The sequence below is a fragment of the Macadamia integrifolia genome, chromosome 12 (assembly GCF_013358625.1).
Source record: "Macadamia integrifolia cultivar HAES 741 chromosome 12, SCU_Mint_v3, whole genome shotgun sequence".
NCBI lineage: Eukaryota > Viridiplantae > Streptophyta > Magnoliopsida > Proteales > Proteaceae > Macadamia > Macadamia integrifolia.
Genome location: NC_056568.1, coordinates 18,648,090 through 18,665,973, shown reverse-complemented (window position 1 = coordinate 18,665,973; position 17,884 = coordinate 18,648,090). Strand labels below are relative to the sequence as shown.

The following is a 17,884-nucleotide window of genomic DNA, read 5'->3' as shown; positions in this document are numbered from 1 at the left end:
CTAGAGCTTTCTATTGCTATGTGTATGCTTTTGGTTGAGGAGGAGTCTAGCGCAAGTCGCAGACTTCTCCCTCAAGTTTTCCTAGTTCTATTAGGATTGTGGGTTTGGGTTTTCCTAGTCCTATTTGGACTGTGGGTTTTCCTAATCCTATTAGGACTGTCCTAGTCCTATTAGGACTTAATACACTTAGAAGTTAGCAATTAGTATTAGTTTTCTATTTTGTTCTAATTTGTTCTTTCCTATTCCTAGTATGGCTTGTAATAGCTACTTTGTTCTTTCATATTCCTAGTAGGACTTGTAATAGCTATTCGATTTAATGGATGAAGGAGGGGCAGCCCCAATCTAATTGATTGGGACTCCCTTTGCTCCCTTTGCTCCACAATTGCAGGTCTCTCTCTCTCTTTACAAACAGAAAACAGGGAAACATTTCAGGGTTTTGAAGGGCAGGAGCAGAATTGGAAATATGAAAATACTTCAAAATTCGGCCATTGGAATGAGCCCAAATTTGAATTCCAGATTAGGGTTCTTGAAGGTCTGGTCAAAATTTGAGTTCAATCGGTCTGGTCAAAATTTGAGTTCAATCGGATGGCTGAATTGCTTAACTCAAAAAATGATGATAAGGAAGAGAACCAGCAGCAGTAATGGAGGATGACAATAGTGAATCATCCAAGATTCACACCGCAAGACGTCAATCGGATTTAACAGACTCCTTCACCTTGATCTGACACAATGAAGTTCTTCAACGCAAGAAGAATATTGGCAGCAACAGCAGCAGCCATGGGTTTTCTGAAAATCATGGGCAGCAGTGAGGACCCTCTTTTCTATTTATTGAAACACAGAAGTGGAGGTAGAATTGGAATGGAAACACCCCCCCCAACTGATTCTACTTGCACAAGGCTCTTAAAGTCCGAAATCCTAACATGATCGTACAACTTTAAGAGATAAAACAAAGGAAATTAAATTTAAAAAATAAAAATAAAAATAAAAAATAAAAAAAGAAGAAGAAAAAAAGAAAGAAAGAAAGAAAGAAAGATGAAGTGGAAATTAATTCCCCCTCCCCTAAGTCCTCACTGAGATTAACTAATGACTTGGTTATTACAAGTAACATGTGGGGAATTAATTCATTTAAATTGAACCAATTGAACCACAATCAAACCAAGTTCTATGTGAACTAAACCAATCACTAAAAACAGGAAATAAAACTAATTATGGAAGGCCACGATTTGGCCTTTTCCATTGGCATCCTTTTTTCCTATGGGAGTAGATCTTCAGCTCTGCATCACCAATATCTATGTATTCTATGTAGCCTACTTATTTTCTCAGGGAGTCCTCAATGTTGATTTTTGTGTCCATTGCCTTGTTAGCCTAGGGGCAATACTTAAATTACCTACCTCATCCGATTGGGTGAAGATTGTCATGTTTCCTGATAGATTGGTTTCTAAGGATTTCAATATCATTCGGATTAACACCTTTCATTAGGAGAAAAAGATTAGCATTGACTATTCTAGCATCTAATAACATTGGCGAAACTAAAAAGATGGAGAAGTTAGTTGACTTATATAGGTGTAGACACCCAATTTTGTCACACCCTTGGTGATGACGACAACAAATCATGGACAAGTTTCGTGCTCTCTCTCAAGGAAGACTTAGCGTGCATAAAGGACCGGAATACTCCTCACCAACCAATAATAAATTTCCAGCATAAGATAGCCGGTTTTGGTATGAAAAGACCATCGTCCCAATCGATTATTAGCCAATGGTGCGGAAACAGCGTGAGAATGTTCGCTGACCCCTCCCCCACTACTAAAATGGCATAATCACTTGTTTCGCATTTTTAGTGACTTTCTGAGAAACAAGCTCAATTCCCGCGTATTGAAAGTACTTGGGAATATCTTTCCAATGACATTGCACGCTAAGTTCTTATGCCTGGATGGATGTCGGCAGCCCCTGAGAGTCGGACAACACCTCCGCCAATGGGGCTGCCGAGTGTCCAGGCTCCTTATTTTCTCTTTTTGCCATCCTTTGGGGTCCCCCTATAAATAGGAGACCCCTCCACACTTCCCAACACACCTCACAGCTCTCCCTTGCCCCAAGGCCTTCCCCTTTGCCTCCAAAGCTGTGCACTTAGCTTGATGAACGCGAAGTGGTCCGAAGAAGTCCAAAGAAGTCTAAGTCTTCCAAAGGAGAAAGGAGCAATCAAGTCCTCCCTTTCTGAACTAGGCAACTGAGAAAGACTTCTCTTAGAGTGAACCCCCCCCCCCTCCTTTCGATGCTCATCAACGGTAAAACTCAAGTATTACTTCCAACCCCAGTAGGCATAATGTAGAATTTTATTATGCCATGTGTTAGTAGAAAGACCCATTTCATCGGGCGGGGTGGATGCCAAACACCTTCCCACCCCCATACCTGATACAAACCTGAACCTCTGGTAGACCATATATGGAATCAACCTGGGCCCTGATCCCCTAACAGGGATGGGGCCCCCAACTGAGTCCTACACCCTTATCCTAGGAATTGACTCCTCAACATGTCTTCCCCGTCTCCCTTGTCATCATCCATACCAGCAATTAGTGGTGGGGAGATAAACATAAGAAGGGATCCGACCAAGGTCCATTGCACCTACAATAGAGTATTATACATTCTACCTTGAAGAATTTTTTTTTGTCGTTCGTCATCAACATAAAATTTTTAGCTCAACAGCCAGACCTTGTATGGAATTTCTAAGATAGTTCTTACATCTCTACCAGGGTAATTATGGCTGTGCATTTCTTCAAAAAAAAAAAAAAATTATGCCTGTGCATTATTTCAACATTCTTGTGAACGAAACACAGACCATTCAGAGAAATTAGCTTAGCAAACAGTGTTGTTTCTCATGCTGTTGATCCATCTAATATCATCCGTTACATAGCTTTAGTACCTTGTTGAAATGCTATTTTATCTGCATTACCAACATCTGAAATACAGTCATGGTTTTATCAAAAAAATAGAGTGTTATTCTTGTGAACTCTGTGCATATAATATCCTATACTGCAAGGGTTTTGTCATCTCACTCTTTGGTGGTACAATGTTTTTCATTCCAAAGGACTCTCTCTCTTATTTGAGGTCATGCTCGCTACCATTTATAACATCCTGGTTTACCTTTACTGAACTAGCCATGTGAGATCTGCTGCTGCAGTAGAAACCTCGTTCAATTTTTTTAATTCTACCTTTTGTTTTCTATGGCAGGATATTTTTTTCTTTTGTTTTCAGATGTTAACTCTGATATTTCTTGTCTGTAGGAAAGTTTAATTTGGGTAAACTATATGAAATGATAGGCTTCAACAAGGATATAATATCAAGAGGGAAATATGCTGAGCTCACAGCCGCTGAACAACGCCCTTTCAGGTTGATAGCCCTGTTGCATTGTCATGAACATAAATGCTTAAATTTTGTGGAAGAGATAACTAAGTAACACTAATGTGGGACCGAAATTTCATTTTTGCACTGTATTGCCCGTGTATTACTGCTATTCTGCTTTTTCTTTTTTTATTATTTTTGTAATTTTTTTACAGGTAGACTGTTCTACTTTATCTCGTTGATTTTTGTAATTTTTTTACAGGTAGACTGTTCTACTTTATCTCGTTGCCCTATACTTAATAATTGAACAATCCTGCGGCCTGTTTTGCAGGAACTTGTTCTCTTCTCAATGTTGCTTTGCTTGCTGTTTTGGTTTTCTTCCCATGAAATCCAATTATAGATGAAAACAAATTAAGCTTTTTTGCAGGCCAGATGAAGCTGAACTATTTGCCAAGTCTGCACAAAATGCATATATACAGTTTCGAGACAAGGCAGCTTTTTCAAGATCAATGACAGTATGTTAGTCTGGTTTATCTACAAGTTCTAATGTTTCTTTCCTCAATCATTTCATGGAAAGTTCAAGCACTGTAATGTCCAGGTAGATCAGATGGAAGAAGTTGCTCAAGGAAGGGTGTGGACTGGTAAGGATGCAGCTTCCCGAGGTTTGGTTGATGCCATTGGTGGCTTTTCTCGTGCCGTAGCCATTGCAAAACACAAGGCCAACATACCCCTGGACAAACAGGTTGGTTTCTGGGAAATCCCAACACGCACCCCCCCCAACCCAAAAAAAAAAAAATGTCTTCCATTGATACGATTAAGGGACTAAAAGAGGAAGCGAGAAAATTTGTTACCACAGTAAGTTCCCCTCTGCAACATATAGTGTCTCCTAGTTCCTTAAGCACACAAAATTGTTCTGAGACCCACATTTTTTCTGCAGACCCAAGTCATCCAACAAATGTCATTGCTAACTTCACTTCAACAATTTTGAGGTTCTTTGAAAATTTTAATCCAGGAAAGGAGATACTGGCTCTACCTTTTTGGAGTTGAAAAATCTGAATTGGGCCCTGAAAGTAAAGATGTATTCTCCCTTAAAGTCACTAAAAATACCTTACATACACATGGATTTCATGTGAACAACCACTTAATTTAGATTAACGTCATTTATGTTGGTATTCACCTCCAAATAGTTGGGATAGGGCTTACCTGAGGTTGTTGTCTTTGTTCCTAGGATGCTAAACCCGACTGGTAGCTGTCAGATTCAAACCTAAAGACTAGTCTATTAGGTACAGGACCTCCCAGGGATGGTTTGAAGTATCGGTGCATATCATACTGTATCGGCCGATACATATCACTATTGGTCGGCATCAATACGACACCCACCGATATGATACATGATTTGTTAAAAAAAATTATGTATTGAGTGTTGAAGTGAGTACCATATCGTACTACACTCTCCGATACTCATCAATACGTACAATGGAGCCCCGAACAATTGAATTACATGTGTATTGGTTTATATCGAACCATATCGAACCGATACTCATCGATACTTACCGATACTTAAGATACGTATCTACATAACTCATTTCACTTTTCGAAACAGAGCTTGTTTTTCTCGCTAACAATATGTAAGTTTCCAAAATTTGAGTCATTACTGCACTTACCCAACAGATTTCATAATTTTGTTTTACCATGCTTTCATATCCTCCTTGTCATGAATTATGGCATCCTCATGTTGATCACCTCTTCCAGTTTACATCTGCAAAGTCCTTGTAGCCAAATTATGTCTTCCATTTGATTTCTCCTTTCCATTTAATTCTTAATTTCTATAAGAATCATCACGACAACTAGTGTCATCATTTCCATTTAATGTTGTTTGTCCTTGCAACAAGCCAAGTATGTTTATCCTTCCACAAAATTGAACGTTGTATCTCATGTCATGATTGCTCAAGTTGTTGAGTTGTCTCATGATGCGCAAGAAAATGCATAGAAAGATATGGGAACTGTCTAGTTAGGGAATAGGGGCAAGTGTAGGAAGCATCTATATTACTTAACCAACCATAAATTTTCCAACATATCTATTATGTCTTTCCTAACATTTCTGCCATTAACATTACCTGACTATTGTATGTCCTTCTTAACAAAAGATATTCCAAGATGCACCCTTCAATGGTATGATCTCTTTATTGAATTTTGATCTCTTCTTCTCAAAAGAAGGTAGTCAAAGATGCATTTATTTCTCTCTCTCTCTCTCTCTCTCTCTCTCTCTCTCTCTCTCTCTCTCTTTTTGTGCCCTAGGAAACACTTCAACTTTAGCTGGGTGGCAAGATCAAACAATTAAGTTTGATGTGATCCTAGCCCTGTGAGCATGTGGCACAATTTTATAAGTGGTCTACGTGCACAACATCAGTATAAGTGAGCATGTGGCACAATTTTATAAGTGGTCTACGTGCTCAACATCAGTATAAATTATCAGAAATTGATCTAGTTACTGCCATCTCTTTTGCACTGTTCTAGTAGTATTTTTTTATAAGAAGCTAGATAGTAAGAACAAACAATTAAGTTTGTTTTACTTATCTTTTTGCTATGTTTTAGTAGATTCGGTAAAACAAACTAAAACATTGCATCAAACATGAATTATTGAATCAGTTTGTTCATAGATTTTGAAATTTCTTCAAAATGTTGACAATTTGCTATTGCTACATGTAAGAAACCTCATCCTTTTGAACAATTTCAATTGAATATACTTGTCTCTCGGTATGATGTTCTCCATTTTAGTGTTTATGCATAATGCACGTTATATATATATATTCTACGAGTACATCCTTGTAGATACTGACTCCGTCAGACTCAAACTCAATTTTGATAAGAATGACCCTTCTTTGGTTACACACACAACTGTAACCATCTGTAAAATTCTCTCCCTCAAAGATTGGAACAACCACCCCCTTACATCAAAGAACTTCTCAAACACCTATACTCCTGCAGGTTATACTTATTATGACTATCAGGAGGCCAGGTACAAAGCCTTCCTATTTTAAAACAAGACTAACCGACACTCCTGGTTTTTCTGTTTTGATTATAATTTAACAACCAAACTCCCCTCTGGTTTGCACGATGGTGGGATCAATATGGCCTCATGGCAGATATCCTCCCCCCTCAACTTAAAACCAAATTCACAACCACTGTGGCTTTGATACCATATAACAGGATCGATCTACACCAAAATCCAGGAAATAGGGTTCTCCTAGTTCTGTATGGTGAGAGGAACTAGATAGGTGCAATACCGTACTTCGATTCAGAAAGGAGATGAAAACCAGGATAGGTGCGATGCCGTACCTAGATCTAAATCGTGCAAAATTAAAATCAACAAATAAATGAAGCAAGACCAAGAACTCAAAATTAGAAAATAAAATAAAAGCTGCTTAATCGGATCTATGTTTCACAGTCGAGAGGCGCTACTGTAGGCTTCTCTGTGAAGATAGAACTAAAAGCAAGCTGTAGATGCAGATGCAAGAAAATGATGATGCAAAAAATAATAAACTGAAAATAAACTTTGATATTATTTGGAGATCTTTGGGTTACAGGCTTAGGTTTGAGGATTTGAGAAGAAGGGTGATTGAAGCTTTGAGGAGACTTTGGGGACTGGTGATGCTAACCTTTGAGGGCGATCGGACTTGGAGGGGACGATCGGAGCCTTGAGTTGTAGAAGACTAGCAGAGCTTTAAGGGAGTCCGACAGGTCTCGAAGCTTGGAGACTTTGATAATCTTGAGAGGGGCGATCTTCTTGAATGATGCTCTCACTCTCTAATTCTAAGTTTGGGTGAATTTTTCCAAGTGGTTTGAGATGGGAAAATTTTCCAAGTGCTTTGAGAAGAGGAGTACCCTTTTATAGACTTTAAGGGAGTCCTTTTACATTTGAGTTTCATTTACATTTGCGGTGCATTTGAATGTCATTTGACACTATTCTAAATTACATTTTATGTGACATTGTGCACATTGAATTTGCATTTGGGGAGTACTATAGGCGCTGAAAGTTGGATTTGATCTTGGACTCGATTTTGGCCATTTGCTTGGAATCTTGATCTTGGACGATGATTTGGAATCTTCTAAGATCTTACCACGGCATTCCATGTGTTAAGGAAACTGTTTTCCGTATTGGTTTGATCTAAGTGGGAAAACCATATTTGAATGGGCCTAGTTTTGGCTTGCCTATCCTTTACCCTGGGATAGTAGCAGTACCACCTTTCCTCATAGAGGTCTTCCGTAGTTAGTTGACTAGATGGGTTAACAACTCCATCGGTTGGCCAGTTTAAACCATCTTGGCAGACGTTAAGGACCAAATTATTTCTTGGTCGAAGTTTTTGAAGCGGTTCGTCAGGAACGTCTAACCATAGGTTTGAATTTTGAGGATGACAAAGCCTTAGAGCTATCTTTTGGGTATGGCAATGGGATGCCATGGAGCCTTTGATAGAGCTGAGGCTGTAGGCCCCATCGTTGGATTCATCTTTTGAATCGGAGCCGAGTTCGGTAAGGCGAGCCAAAAGTGCCTCCTTCTCACTTTTGATGCTTGACTTTGATGAGGCCGGAAGGGCCAGGATAGGTTTGAGGCCAGTAAGGCATTGGATGAGGGTTGTTTTGTCACATTTTGAGGTGTCACAGTTATCCCACCACTTAACATGAAAGACGCGGGAGAGAACTGAGGCAACCCAATCTTCAATTTGGAAATTTGTGATCTCATAATCCCAAAAGAGAATCCAGGCTAGGCGGCAGTGGAGAAAGAACCGCAGGAGATCAAGTTGGTGATTTTGTGATTGGGAGTGTTGGGAGAAAATTTGGAGTGGTTCGTGAAGTTGAGGGGGGAGGATATCTGCCATGGGGCCATATTGATCCCACCATCGTGCAAACCAAAGGGGAGTTTGGTTGTTAAATTTATAATCAAAACAGAAAAACCAGGAGTGTCGGTTAGTCTTGTTTTGAAATAGGAAGGCTTTGTACCAGGCCTCCTGATAGTCATAATAAGTATAACCTGTAGGAGTATAGGTGTTTGAGAAGTTCTTTGATGTAAGGGGGTGGTTGTTCCAATCTTTGAGGGAGAGAATTTTGCAGATGGTTATAGTTGTGTGTGTAACCAAAGAAGGGTCATTCTTGTCAAAATTAAGTTTGAGTCTGACGGATTCAGTATCTACAAGGATGTACTCGTAGAACTCTTGGGTTTTTGCTGCCGAGGGAGAATAAAAATGCCACCCTTGGAAGAAGATTCTTTGGGCAATGTTGAGGGGAGACTCAACATAATTCTGGAGGACATCTTCGATGGTGAAGAGGTCTTCTTTGAGAGGTTTGTCAAAATATTGGCTTTTGATATTTCTATGGGTGACTTGAAGTGGCTTTGCTTGGGTGGTTTGGAGACTGGAGCTAGCTTTGTTTGTTGGAGCCGTTGAGAGAACAACGGCATGGGAATAAGGGAGGTTTGAGGAGGCCAGGTGAGGCCTTTCAAAAATATTTGTTTGAGGAGATGTTCGTAACATACGAACAGATTTGGAAGCACAGTCTTCACAACTTAAACCAATAATGCAAGAATCACAAGCACAGGCTTGGAAGTTATCATTATCAGTGGAGCTGGAGACAGAATGCTCAGAGGCTTTAACTTGGTTTAGATTGTAATTTTTCTCATCAGAAGATGAGGAAGAAGAGGTGTCTTGGAAAAGGGCTAAAATTTGGGACTTATCTTGTTCAGAAATTTGTAAAGAGTTTATTATTTTGGAAATCGACAGTATTTGGCGATGTGGCCGGGTTTGCCGCATTTGAAGCATCCTTGGGAAGTTTGGTTTGGATTTTTAGGTGCCTTGAAAGGCTTTTTATACTTGTTATGCTTTGGTTTGGAAGGGGATTTTTGGTAAAATTCAGGAGTGGTAAATGGTTTGTGAGAAGCATAATGCCTTGATTTGTGGAATTTTTTGTAGAACTTCCGAGAGGATTTATGTTTTGTAGGAGGTCTAAGGGGAGCAAAACCAAATTGTTCGCAAAATCCTCCTAATTCTTGTTTGTAAAATTTATTTTCTTTGTTAATTTGCTTCCGTAGCCTAATGTCAGTACACAAGGCTAGACCTTCCTCATAAATCAGATTAATTATTTGACCATAAGTCATTTGATCGTAAGGGATAATCCCGTTATTTTCTTTGCGAAGACGTCATTTGATCTTTTCTGAAAAAAGAGTTGGAAGACCTGTGAGAAATTTTTCTTTCCAACAAGGAAGGTTTGCGTCAGGTCTGGTTAGGACTTTGGTAAGGAAAGTATCTTTGTACCATTTGAAGTCATGTAATTTCTTACACCTAAGGTTTGAAAGTTGTTCAGCGGTACAGTCTTTGAGACGAGAAGTGTTTCCTAAGAAATAATTTGCGATACTGAAAATAAGGGTATTAACAACATCTTCAATAGGATCACCTTCGGCGTCAAGGAGGGGAGTTCCTTCAGGGGTAGTTTGGATAGCAGTTAAGATTTCAGTTTTTTATTATCTGTAAGAACATAATCCCACCAACCTTTGAGCTGGCCGGTAAAACCAGAGATGAGTAAAGTAGCAATAGCACTATCAGCCATATTTTTAATATGGTGAGTGTTGCTAACCATAGTCATTTCTTGGAGGTTCATAAGGTTATGTTCAGATAAACCATCTATGTTCCATTCATAGATAATTCCACTTTGGTAAGAAGCCTAAGGAGCAGTTCCTCTAGCTTCGATTTGGAGGTCTGGAAAGATTGGGTGTTGGGTTGAGCTTTGTCCGATTTGATTAACCTGGGGGATCTCCGAGTCAGATCTAGATGAGTAACTCGAAGAATATTTTGTAAGAGTCGTAACCGGACGATTAGCAGATTCGGCAGTTGATTGATTTGGAATTGGTGTCGGGAGCTTCTAAGGTCGTGAGATGATGGTTAATTTGATCAAGTAAAAATGATTTATTAAATTGGCCTTGTTGTTTTTGTGGTATGATGTAAGGTTTGAAAGGAGGGGTTGAAGGAGGATTGTTTTAGAGCTCTGGGTTTGACAGTTGTCATGGCTTTGAATTTTATACGGTGGATGATAGAAATTGGAATAGATCATAGTTTTTAAGGCGCTGCTAAGGCGACGCCTTACTAGCGCCTTGGCGCTGATGCGGTCTAGAGATGGTAAGGCAGTGCTCCGCCTTACGTGAAGTGGCGCCTTATGGGTTTTTTTTTTAAACACATTTTAAAATTACTTTATGAAGATTCCAAATATAGATTTTTTATTGGTAGGTGTATGATTTTATTAACACTTGAGATGTATGGGATCAGCTTTACTCTACCAAAAATAACCAAAACAAACAAAACAAAAACACGATTCACAAACAAGGTTTGGATTTTGTCAAGGGTTTTAAGAAAGGGCTTTGAGAAGGAATCAAGGAACAAGGAACAACCACTTATCTAGGCGACCATTTTGCTCCGGCAACAGTGAGCTTCATTCTTCATTCACAGGAGTAGAAATATAGTGGATGATCTTAGGGCTTAGGCACTCATTTTGGCATCATAGAGGTAAGTATAATAAATACTTGTATTTTTTGTCTTATTTTCTTTATTTTTATAATTTTGCTTCATAATTATGTATTTATATTATATATTAATATGTTATGATGATTGATGATTGATGATTGATGAAAATGAACTTAGTTTATTCACTTTATTGATTTGTTTTCTTGATGAATATCTTACATTGGTATGAATATGAACCGTTAATATTTATTTAATATATGAGTAATAGGATTCAACTAGGATTTGAGCCAAATAGATTGGTTTTATAAAAAAATTACACAGGAACGCTTTAATCAATAAGGTGACGTTTTATGCCCGCCTTATCGCTAAGGCGCTCCGAAAGACCCTCAAACGCCTCCGTCGCCTTACCGCCTTAAAAACTATGGAATAGATCCATTCATCATCCGATAACCGTGGGTTTTGAGGTTAATTTTGAGAGAGTGAAGAATATTTGGGTCTTGGAGTGCTATAGACATGTTTGGGTAAACATTGAAATGGTCAGGATCATAGCAGAGGCTAGTTTCAATGGCTCCCAGAAGGGAATCATTGAAGTCAAAAAATCTTTGATCACAAAGGGCTAACAGCAGAGAAGTGTTAAGTCCTTCATGGTGTAGGGGTTTGATGGCTACTTGGACAAGGCCAATGTGGACATAGTTAAATTTGTGAGATTTGATGTCTTGGAGAGACCGTGGGTCAAAAAGGGTGATCTCATGGGTATCTTGTGTGAAATTTATAGTTTGTTTGACCGTTTTGGTGGTTTCAAAATGGGTATGCCAGTCATTTTGATAGACTTCTCTTTGTAAGATTTTTGGGATGGACCAACTTTGAAGTCTTTGATCTAATTCAGTAATTTGTTCATTATATATATATATATATATATATATTCATGCAAGTGTATAAAAATGTGTATCTTATCCATTTATGTGCATATCTTTAACGTATCTTAGCTTATCTCTGATACAATACGATACCCTCTGATACATATCTTAAATTTAGCCAATCGATATGGTGACCGATGCCAATACTTTAATCCTTGCTCCCAAGTATATGAAAATACAAATCTCACTCTTAAGGTAGTTGTCTGATTTTGAACCGACAGATTAGTCTATTAGGTAGAGGGACTCACAGGTGTATAAAGACGCAAAAATCCCTCTTGTAGCAGATATGGGCAAGGATTAAAGTATTAGTATCGGTCGGCTAAATTTAAGATACGTATTGGAGGGTATCATATCGTATCAGAGATACGCTAAAATATACTAAAGATCAAGGATTAAAGTATCGGTATCGGTCGCTGTATCGATCAGCTAAATTTAAGATACGTATTAAAGTGTATCATATCGGTATCGGAGAGATACTTTAAACCATGGATATGGGTCTTAACCTTCCTCATGTGTTGTAAGGTTCTATATACCAGTTTCGAAGCCGGTTTCGACCCTAAAACCAAGATATGCCAGAGGTCAAAAGCTGGTATTTTTCTAGGCCAAACTTGAAACCTAGGTTCGTCACTTTAAGAATCAAAACTGGTCGAACTAGTCGAAACATAGCCTCAATCTGAAAATATGGTCGACACTTAAGAAACTGTTGAAATATAGTCAAAACTGGTCAAAACCTGGTACGAACTATCAACCTTAGGTTTAGTCTCGTTTCTGGTGGAAACTGAGATATCTTGGCTGAAACTGCAAGTTTTGGCCAAGAGTAGTTCCATGTTGTTTAGGCAGATCAAAATGGGCCTTACACGTGGAAGGATCACTAAGGTAGGATCGGAAACCTGCTCTGATACAATGTTAGATTCCAGCCCAAAAGACTAGTCGATTAGGTGGTGGGACTCACAAGTATATGAACTCGCTGACATCCCGCTCCTGAACTTGTGGGATGCATCCTAACAGTAGTAGCAAATGAACAAAAACGAGCATTGGGTACTACATTTTGCATTTTTTTTTTGGAGGGTGGGGGGGGACGATATTGTAACACTGTTTGACAATGTTTTTGCCGTTTCTATGTCTAGAAACAGCAGAAACGAATTTTCACATTTCTAGGAATAAAAACGGATTTTTGGATGTTTGATAAACTTGTTTCTTGGATCAATTTGTGCACACATTGTTGTTTGATAACATGCTCCTCACTTTTGAGCTTCAAAAATTCCATTACTTTTGAGGTTGAGAAGAGTCATGTTTCTCACTTTTGGGCTTTTTTATTGGGCAAAAATTCACAATTTGTTGCCTTCACTTGTTTCTAGAAACGACGAAACAAATATAACTTGTTTCGTCACAGTCGTTTCTTGTATCATAAATTTTCATAAATTCCTATTTATGTTTCTTAAAACGGGTGGAATGAAACAAGATTATCAAATGCTTTTTATCATGTTTCTCCATTTCTAGGAATAGGAAAACGCAGAAACACGTTTTTAGGAACGATGTCAAAAGGTGCCTTAATTTCAATAGTAACTGAGGAGAGGGTCCAATATTTTTGAAACATCCTTACTATAGATACTCCATAGGTTGGTCCTACACTTTCATCTACTGATCAAAGCAGCATGACCTATAAATCAGAGATAACATTGTGAATAAAAAGATAAGTCTGTGGACTCACCCTCGGTGATGCCATTGCATATGGTGACATGAATACTTGTTTCTTTCGTCTTCCATTTTTTATGATGAACTGACATCACTCTGAGAAATTGAAGTACAACAATGATGTATGTTTTATTTGTAAATGGAAGATTAGGACTTTGGACCAGTTGGTCTTGCAGAGGAGTCCTCTTCTAAATGAAAAGCCACTTTGATAACCATCCAATTCTTATCATTTTCCTTCCAAGTTATTTGGAGCCCTTCATTGTTCCTAAAGATCTAGGTTCCATTTGGTAGTTGGTGTGCCTTCAATGCGGAGTTTGTGGAGAGTTCTCTGTCAGACTCATAGCCCTCTATATCATACTGATTTAGAAACATGATGTTAAGAACTACATCTGGATACCTGTATTATTCAAATTCCATTGACATAACAATGATGTTTGAGAACACCATTATCTATCCTGGTAACTACCTATCTTATGTTGCATTGTTATCTTTAACGTATCACATGTGCACATGTCTAGCAGTGTCGGCTAGACAAGGTGAAGATATTTGAATCCTATGTACAAACATTTGCACATGAAAATGAACCTAGTTTCCCACTAACTATAAGAAAAATGGATTTCTACCCAAAAAAAAAAATGAAAAATAGATGTTTATAAATTGATTAAAGAGTTACAGATCTTTAGCAGATCAATTTCTAATACTTATATGGCTTATTTTCATTTACTTAAGTAAGATTATGTTTGTACATAATTTGATTTAATGTCTGCACATGGATACTTTCAATATGAACATGCTTCTTATTACCTTATGATCTCTCTCTCTCTCTCTCTCTCTCTCTCTCTCTCTCTCTACTAGGTTTCACTAGTTGAGCTGTCAAGACCCTCACCTACTTTGCCAGAGATCTTGAGTGGAATCGGGAGTTCCGTACTTGGTGTAGACAGGACTGTGAAAGAACTGTTGCAAGACTTGACATTTTCTGATGGAGTCCAGGCCAGAATGGATGGAATTATGTTTGAAAGATTAGAAAAAGCTTCTTTTGCCAACCCCATATGTGCTTTGATAAAGGACTACCTAGGCTCTCTTTGACCTCAAACGGGCGAAGCTTTGTTTCAATCATCTATTTTTTTTTCCTGGCATATGGTAAACGAAGTATTTTTAAAGTTATGATGAGGCTTCCAGTATGCAAGAAAGAAACAGGTGATCATCCTACTGAATTCAAGCAAGGAGCAGAAGCCTTCGATTCATTTTATTTTACTTCACACACAAATCCTTCTTTGTCCTGGATGCATGGTAAAGAGACGGATTTACCTTCAGATCTATACCAATGGTTGAACATTATGTTATACTTGTACATAGAATTCAAAGACATAGGTTCCAAATGCTGTTGGATGTACCATCTGAACTTTTATAACTAAATGAGCCATACTTCTGTCATTTTTCTCCATTTCCTTTTTCCTTTTTTCTTTTCTTGGAGAGAGAATTCTATTTCAAAAGAGGCCTTTTAATATTTTCCCTCTCTTCATAACTCATAGGATGGATGTAGTAGAATTGGATGTTAAAATTTTAATCCAAGATGTAATCCCCATGTAACCTTAGGCTATTAATGATCTAATCAAACAAAAAGGACTTAGTATCCACAAATGCAGATTCTCCGAGGGAAAGGAACGTTTGAACATACCAGCAAAAGGAAAACCAGAATCTACCATCAAATTAGGGTATAGGGTACAGGGTATAAGGTAGGAAGAGAGCAGAGAGAAACCTCTAGGTAGGAAAGAACCCTTTCTTTGAGTTTTGCAAATTAGGGCCTCTCCTTCCACTTAGCTACTGAATCCTTATTTGCTAAATAAGTCAAATGGTGGAATCCCATTGGGTGATCTGATCAGGTTTCCTAATGGTGAGTACAACTAAGATTCTAAAATTAAGATATTCCCTTTTAAAGACAACTAATAATAATAATGATAAAATAATTGAGCACCCAAAGAAATAGTTTTCTTATAATTAAGTCACCTAATTGTTAGTATATCGCATAATAGACCTATGAACATGGAGCTTATTACTGCTGCTACCTTAGTCCATCAAAATGTTATACTAAGATAATTAAACCACTGACTGGACTTAAAAAAATTCCAAGATCTTTAAAAATTAATTATTAACACAGTAGTAATTGAAAGCCTTTTTTACACAATTTAAAATGCATACTATTGATATTGGAATTTCATTTAATCACAAACAAATATTCTCTCTTCTGATATTCAGCATACACTACTGCCAACCCTTAGATGTTTCTTTTATTGAAAGTCTGTTTGAACCTGTTATTTATGTTGAGGACAATAGGTATCTTACATGTGTTCTTTCACAAGAGGAAATTAAGGAGATAGTATTCAGTATAGGAGCTTTTAAATCTCCAGGCCATGATGGTATTTAGCTGCCACTTATACACAAAAAAAAAAAAAAAAAAGGAATGTAGTTAAGGATGGTATACCTTTCCTAAACCAAAGTTCTTGGGATTAGATTGGTGCCATGTATGTCTTTCCTTGCTGGCTCTCATAGGTAGACCACCTCGCCCTATCACATGCCAATGAAAACGAACCTAAACCAAGGTCGGTCACACAGGGAAGGACTAGTATGCAAGGCGAAAGAGTCAAGTGGCCAAATAAATTGCCATGGTTGTGCAATTATGAAGGACTTAGCACATGCTGACATTACCTTTCTCAAGGAGATTAGACAGTAGAAGCTAGAGTAGTTGCTTCAACCCTATCTATCCATGCAGCAGCCATGACATTTGGTTACGTTGAATTTTCCACAATATCTTTTGTTGATTTCGTCGCCGTGCTGCAGTGCCATAACTGGTTAAAAGAATCAGCTTTTCCTTCCATAACACCAAAGTAGAAAGGCGATTGTGCCACTCTTGGACAAACTTCACAAAATGTCATAGAGCACATAAAGGGTGCAGATTCCGATCCAGATCCCGATTCTGTGTATTAAAACACTGGACTCCTGCGGCTCCTCTCTCTGTTTTTATTTTTTCAGCAGGACCTTTTTTTACTGAAGGTTTCACCAGGACTTTCAAGTGGCTGGACTGGAACCACAACCAGGAGAAGGGGGGGTTAGAATCAAATTTTAATCTTAATGAAAAAGAAATTTGATGTTTCAAAAATCTGAAATACATCATCTTCAAGACCTAAAAACTCAACTTGTTACTTGTCTTGCAATCTTGTAGGTAAAAGATGATGCCATATGTGTAGGATAGACTTGAAAGTCCACTAAAACACAAGAAAATGGAGTACAGTTACTTCACCTTCTTCTAGTAGATTCCATGAATATAAAAAAAAAAAAAAAAAAAAAAAAAAAAAAAAAAAAACTCCCCAAAGGTGGGCTTTTTACAGGACTAAACTACCAAAAATGGTGATTCCTCCTGGATTTCACTGCAAATATGTCACTGCATAGCAAAGCATATAAAGTGAAAATGTGAGTGGTGGAAAGACAAAATCAAGGCTTCAAGCTTATTTCAAGAGAAAACAACAATGAACAGGAAGTAGAACTGTGACATGAACATGGACAAATATTCAAGAATTAGTGATGAAAAACACGTAGAGACAAGTTACACAATCAGTCTCAGCATATAGTTAAAAATAAGGTAATGGAAACAGAGAATTTATAGCATAAAGTATCAAGTTCTATAGCAGACTACCTCGCAAAATCAGCGGCAAGACATGAAATATCTAACCCGGTAGTTCTGTGGCCATTTACCGTCCAAGAAGATCTCAGAATTGATGCTCAAGGTAGACCCAGGTTCCTATTGTGCTAGTTTTCATTAGTTCATGCTTTTCCTTTCCTGTGTTCTTTAGTCTGCTTTCCATGCCGAAGGTGGGAGTGTTGACTAGTTGATATTTGTTATCCTGTTTCTGGGTTTTCAAATTGTCTTGTATATTCTTCTTTTTCTTTTCTCAATTTTAACATACATGATCTTCTAACAAAAAAAAAAGTATCAGTTTCTATACTATATACATGAGGAAGAAAGCTGGGATTCTTACCTTCCTACCTGGAATTGACTGTTTTGACTACTTTGACCCCGCCATGGGACAAGTTGGTTTCCTTGGTCATTCAAGCTCTTCTTTTCTCTTCCTTTTCATTATGGGAGGAAGATTGGGGGCGAGTTTCGGTCTCCCAAATCAGGGCCAGTCCGAACATCCTCAAGCTTGATTCAAAAATACCATCTTTGGTCACTACTGTCAGTGATGGAGCAGCCTTTGAGGCAAGAGCAGAACAAGGAACCTTGAGGCAGATCTTGAGTCCTATAGTCCTTTTGTTTCTTTTAGAAAGCCAATGAATCATTATTAGAAAGAGTAATGACAAGTATAATACTTGACTGCTAATCCTCCCCTGTTGATGCCTAAAACAAAGGTGCTCCTGATAAAGACTGAAACATCA

General features: G+C 38.1%; 1 protein-coding gene across 1 annotated transcript in view; it reads left to right on the top strand.

Annotated features, from left to right (window-relative positions):
- LOC122057912 (serine protease SPPA, chloroplastic) overlaps nt 1–14,887 on the top strand; it is a 95,329-nt gene extending 80,442 nt beyond the window's left edge. Inside the window, exons 10-13 of the mRNA XM_042620283.1 lie at nt 3,279–3,384; nt 3,764–3,851; nt 3,935–4,078; nt 14,309–14,887. Coding sequence (XP_042476217.1) covers nt 3,279–3,384; nt 3,764–3,851; nt 3,935–4,078; nt 14,309–14,539 — 569 coding nt within the window. The 3' untranslated portion in view covers nt 14,540–14,887. The remainder of the gene's footprint in view (nt 1–3,278; nt 3,385–3,763; nt 3,852–3,934; nt 4,079–14,308) is intronic.
- Nucleotides 14,888–17,884: the final 2,997 nt, after the last annotated feature.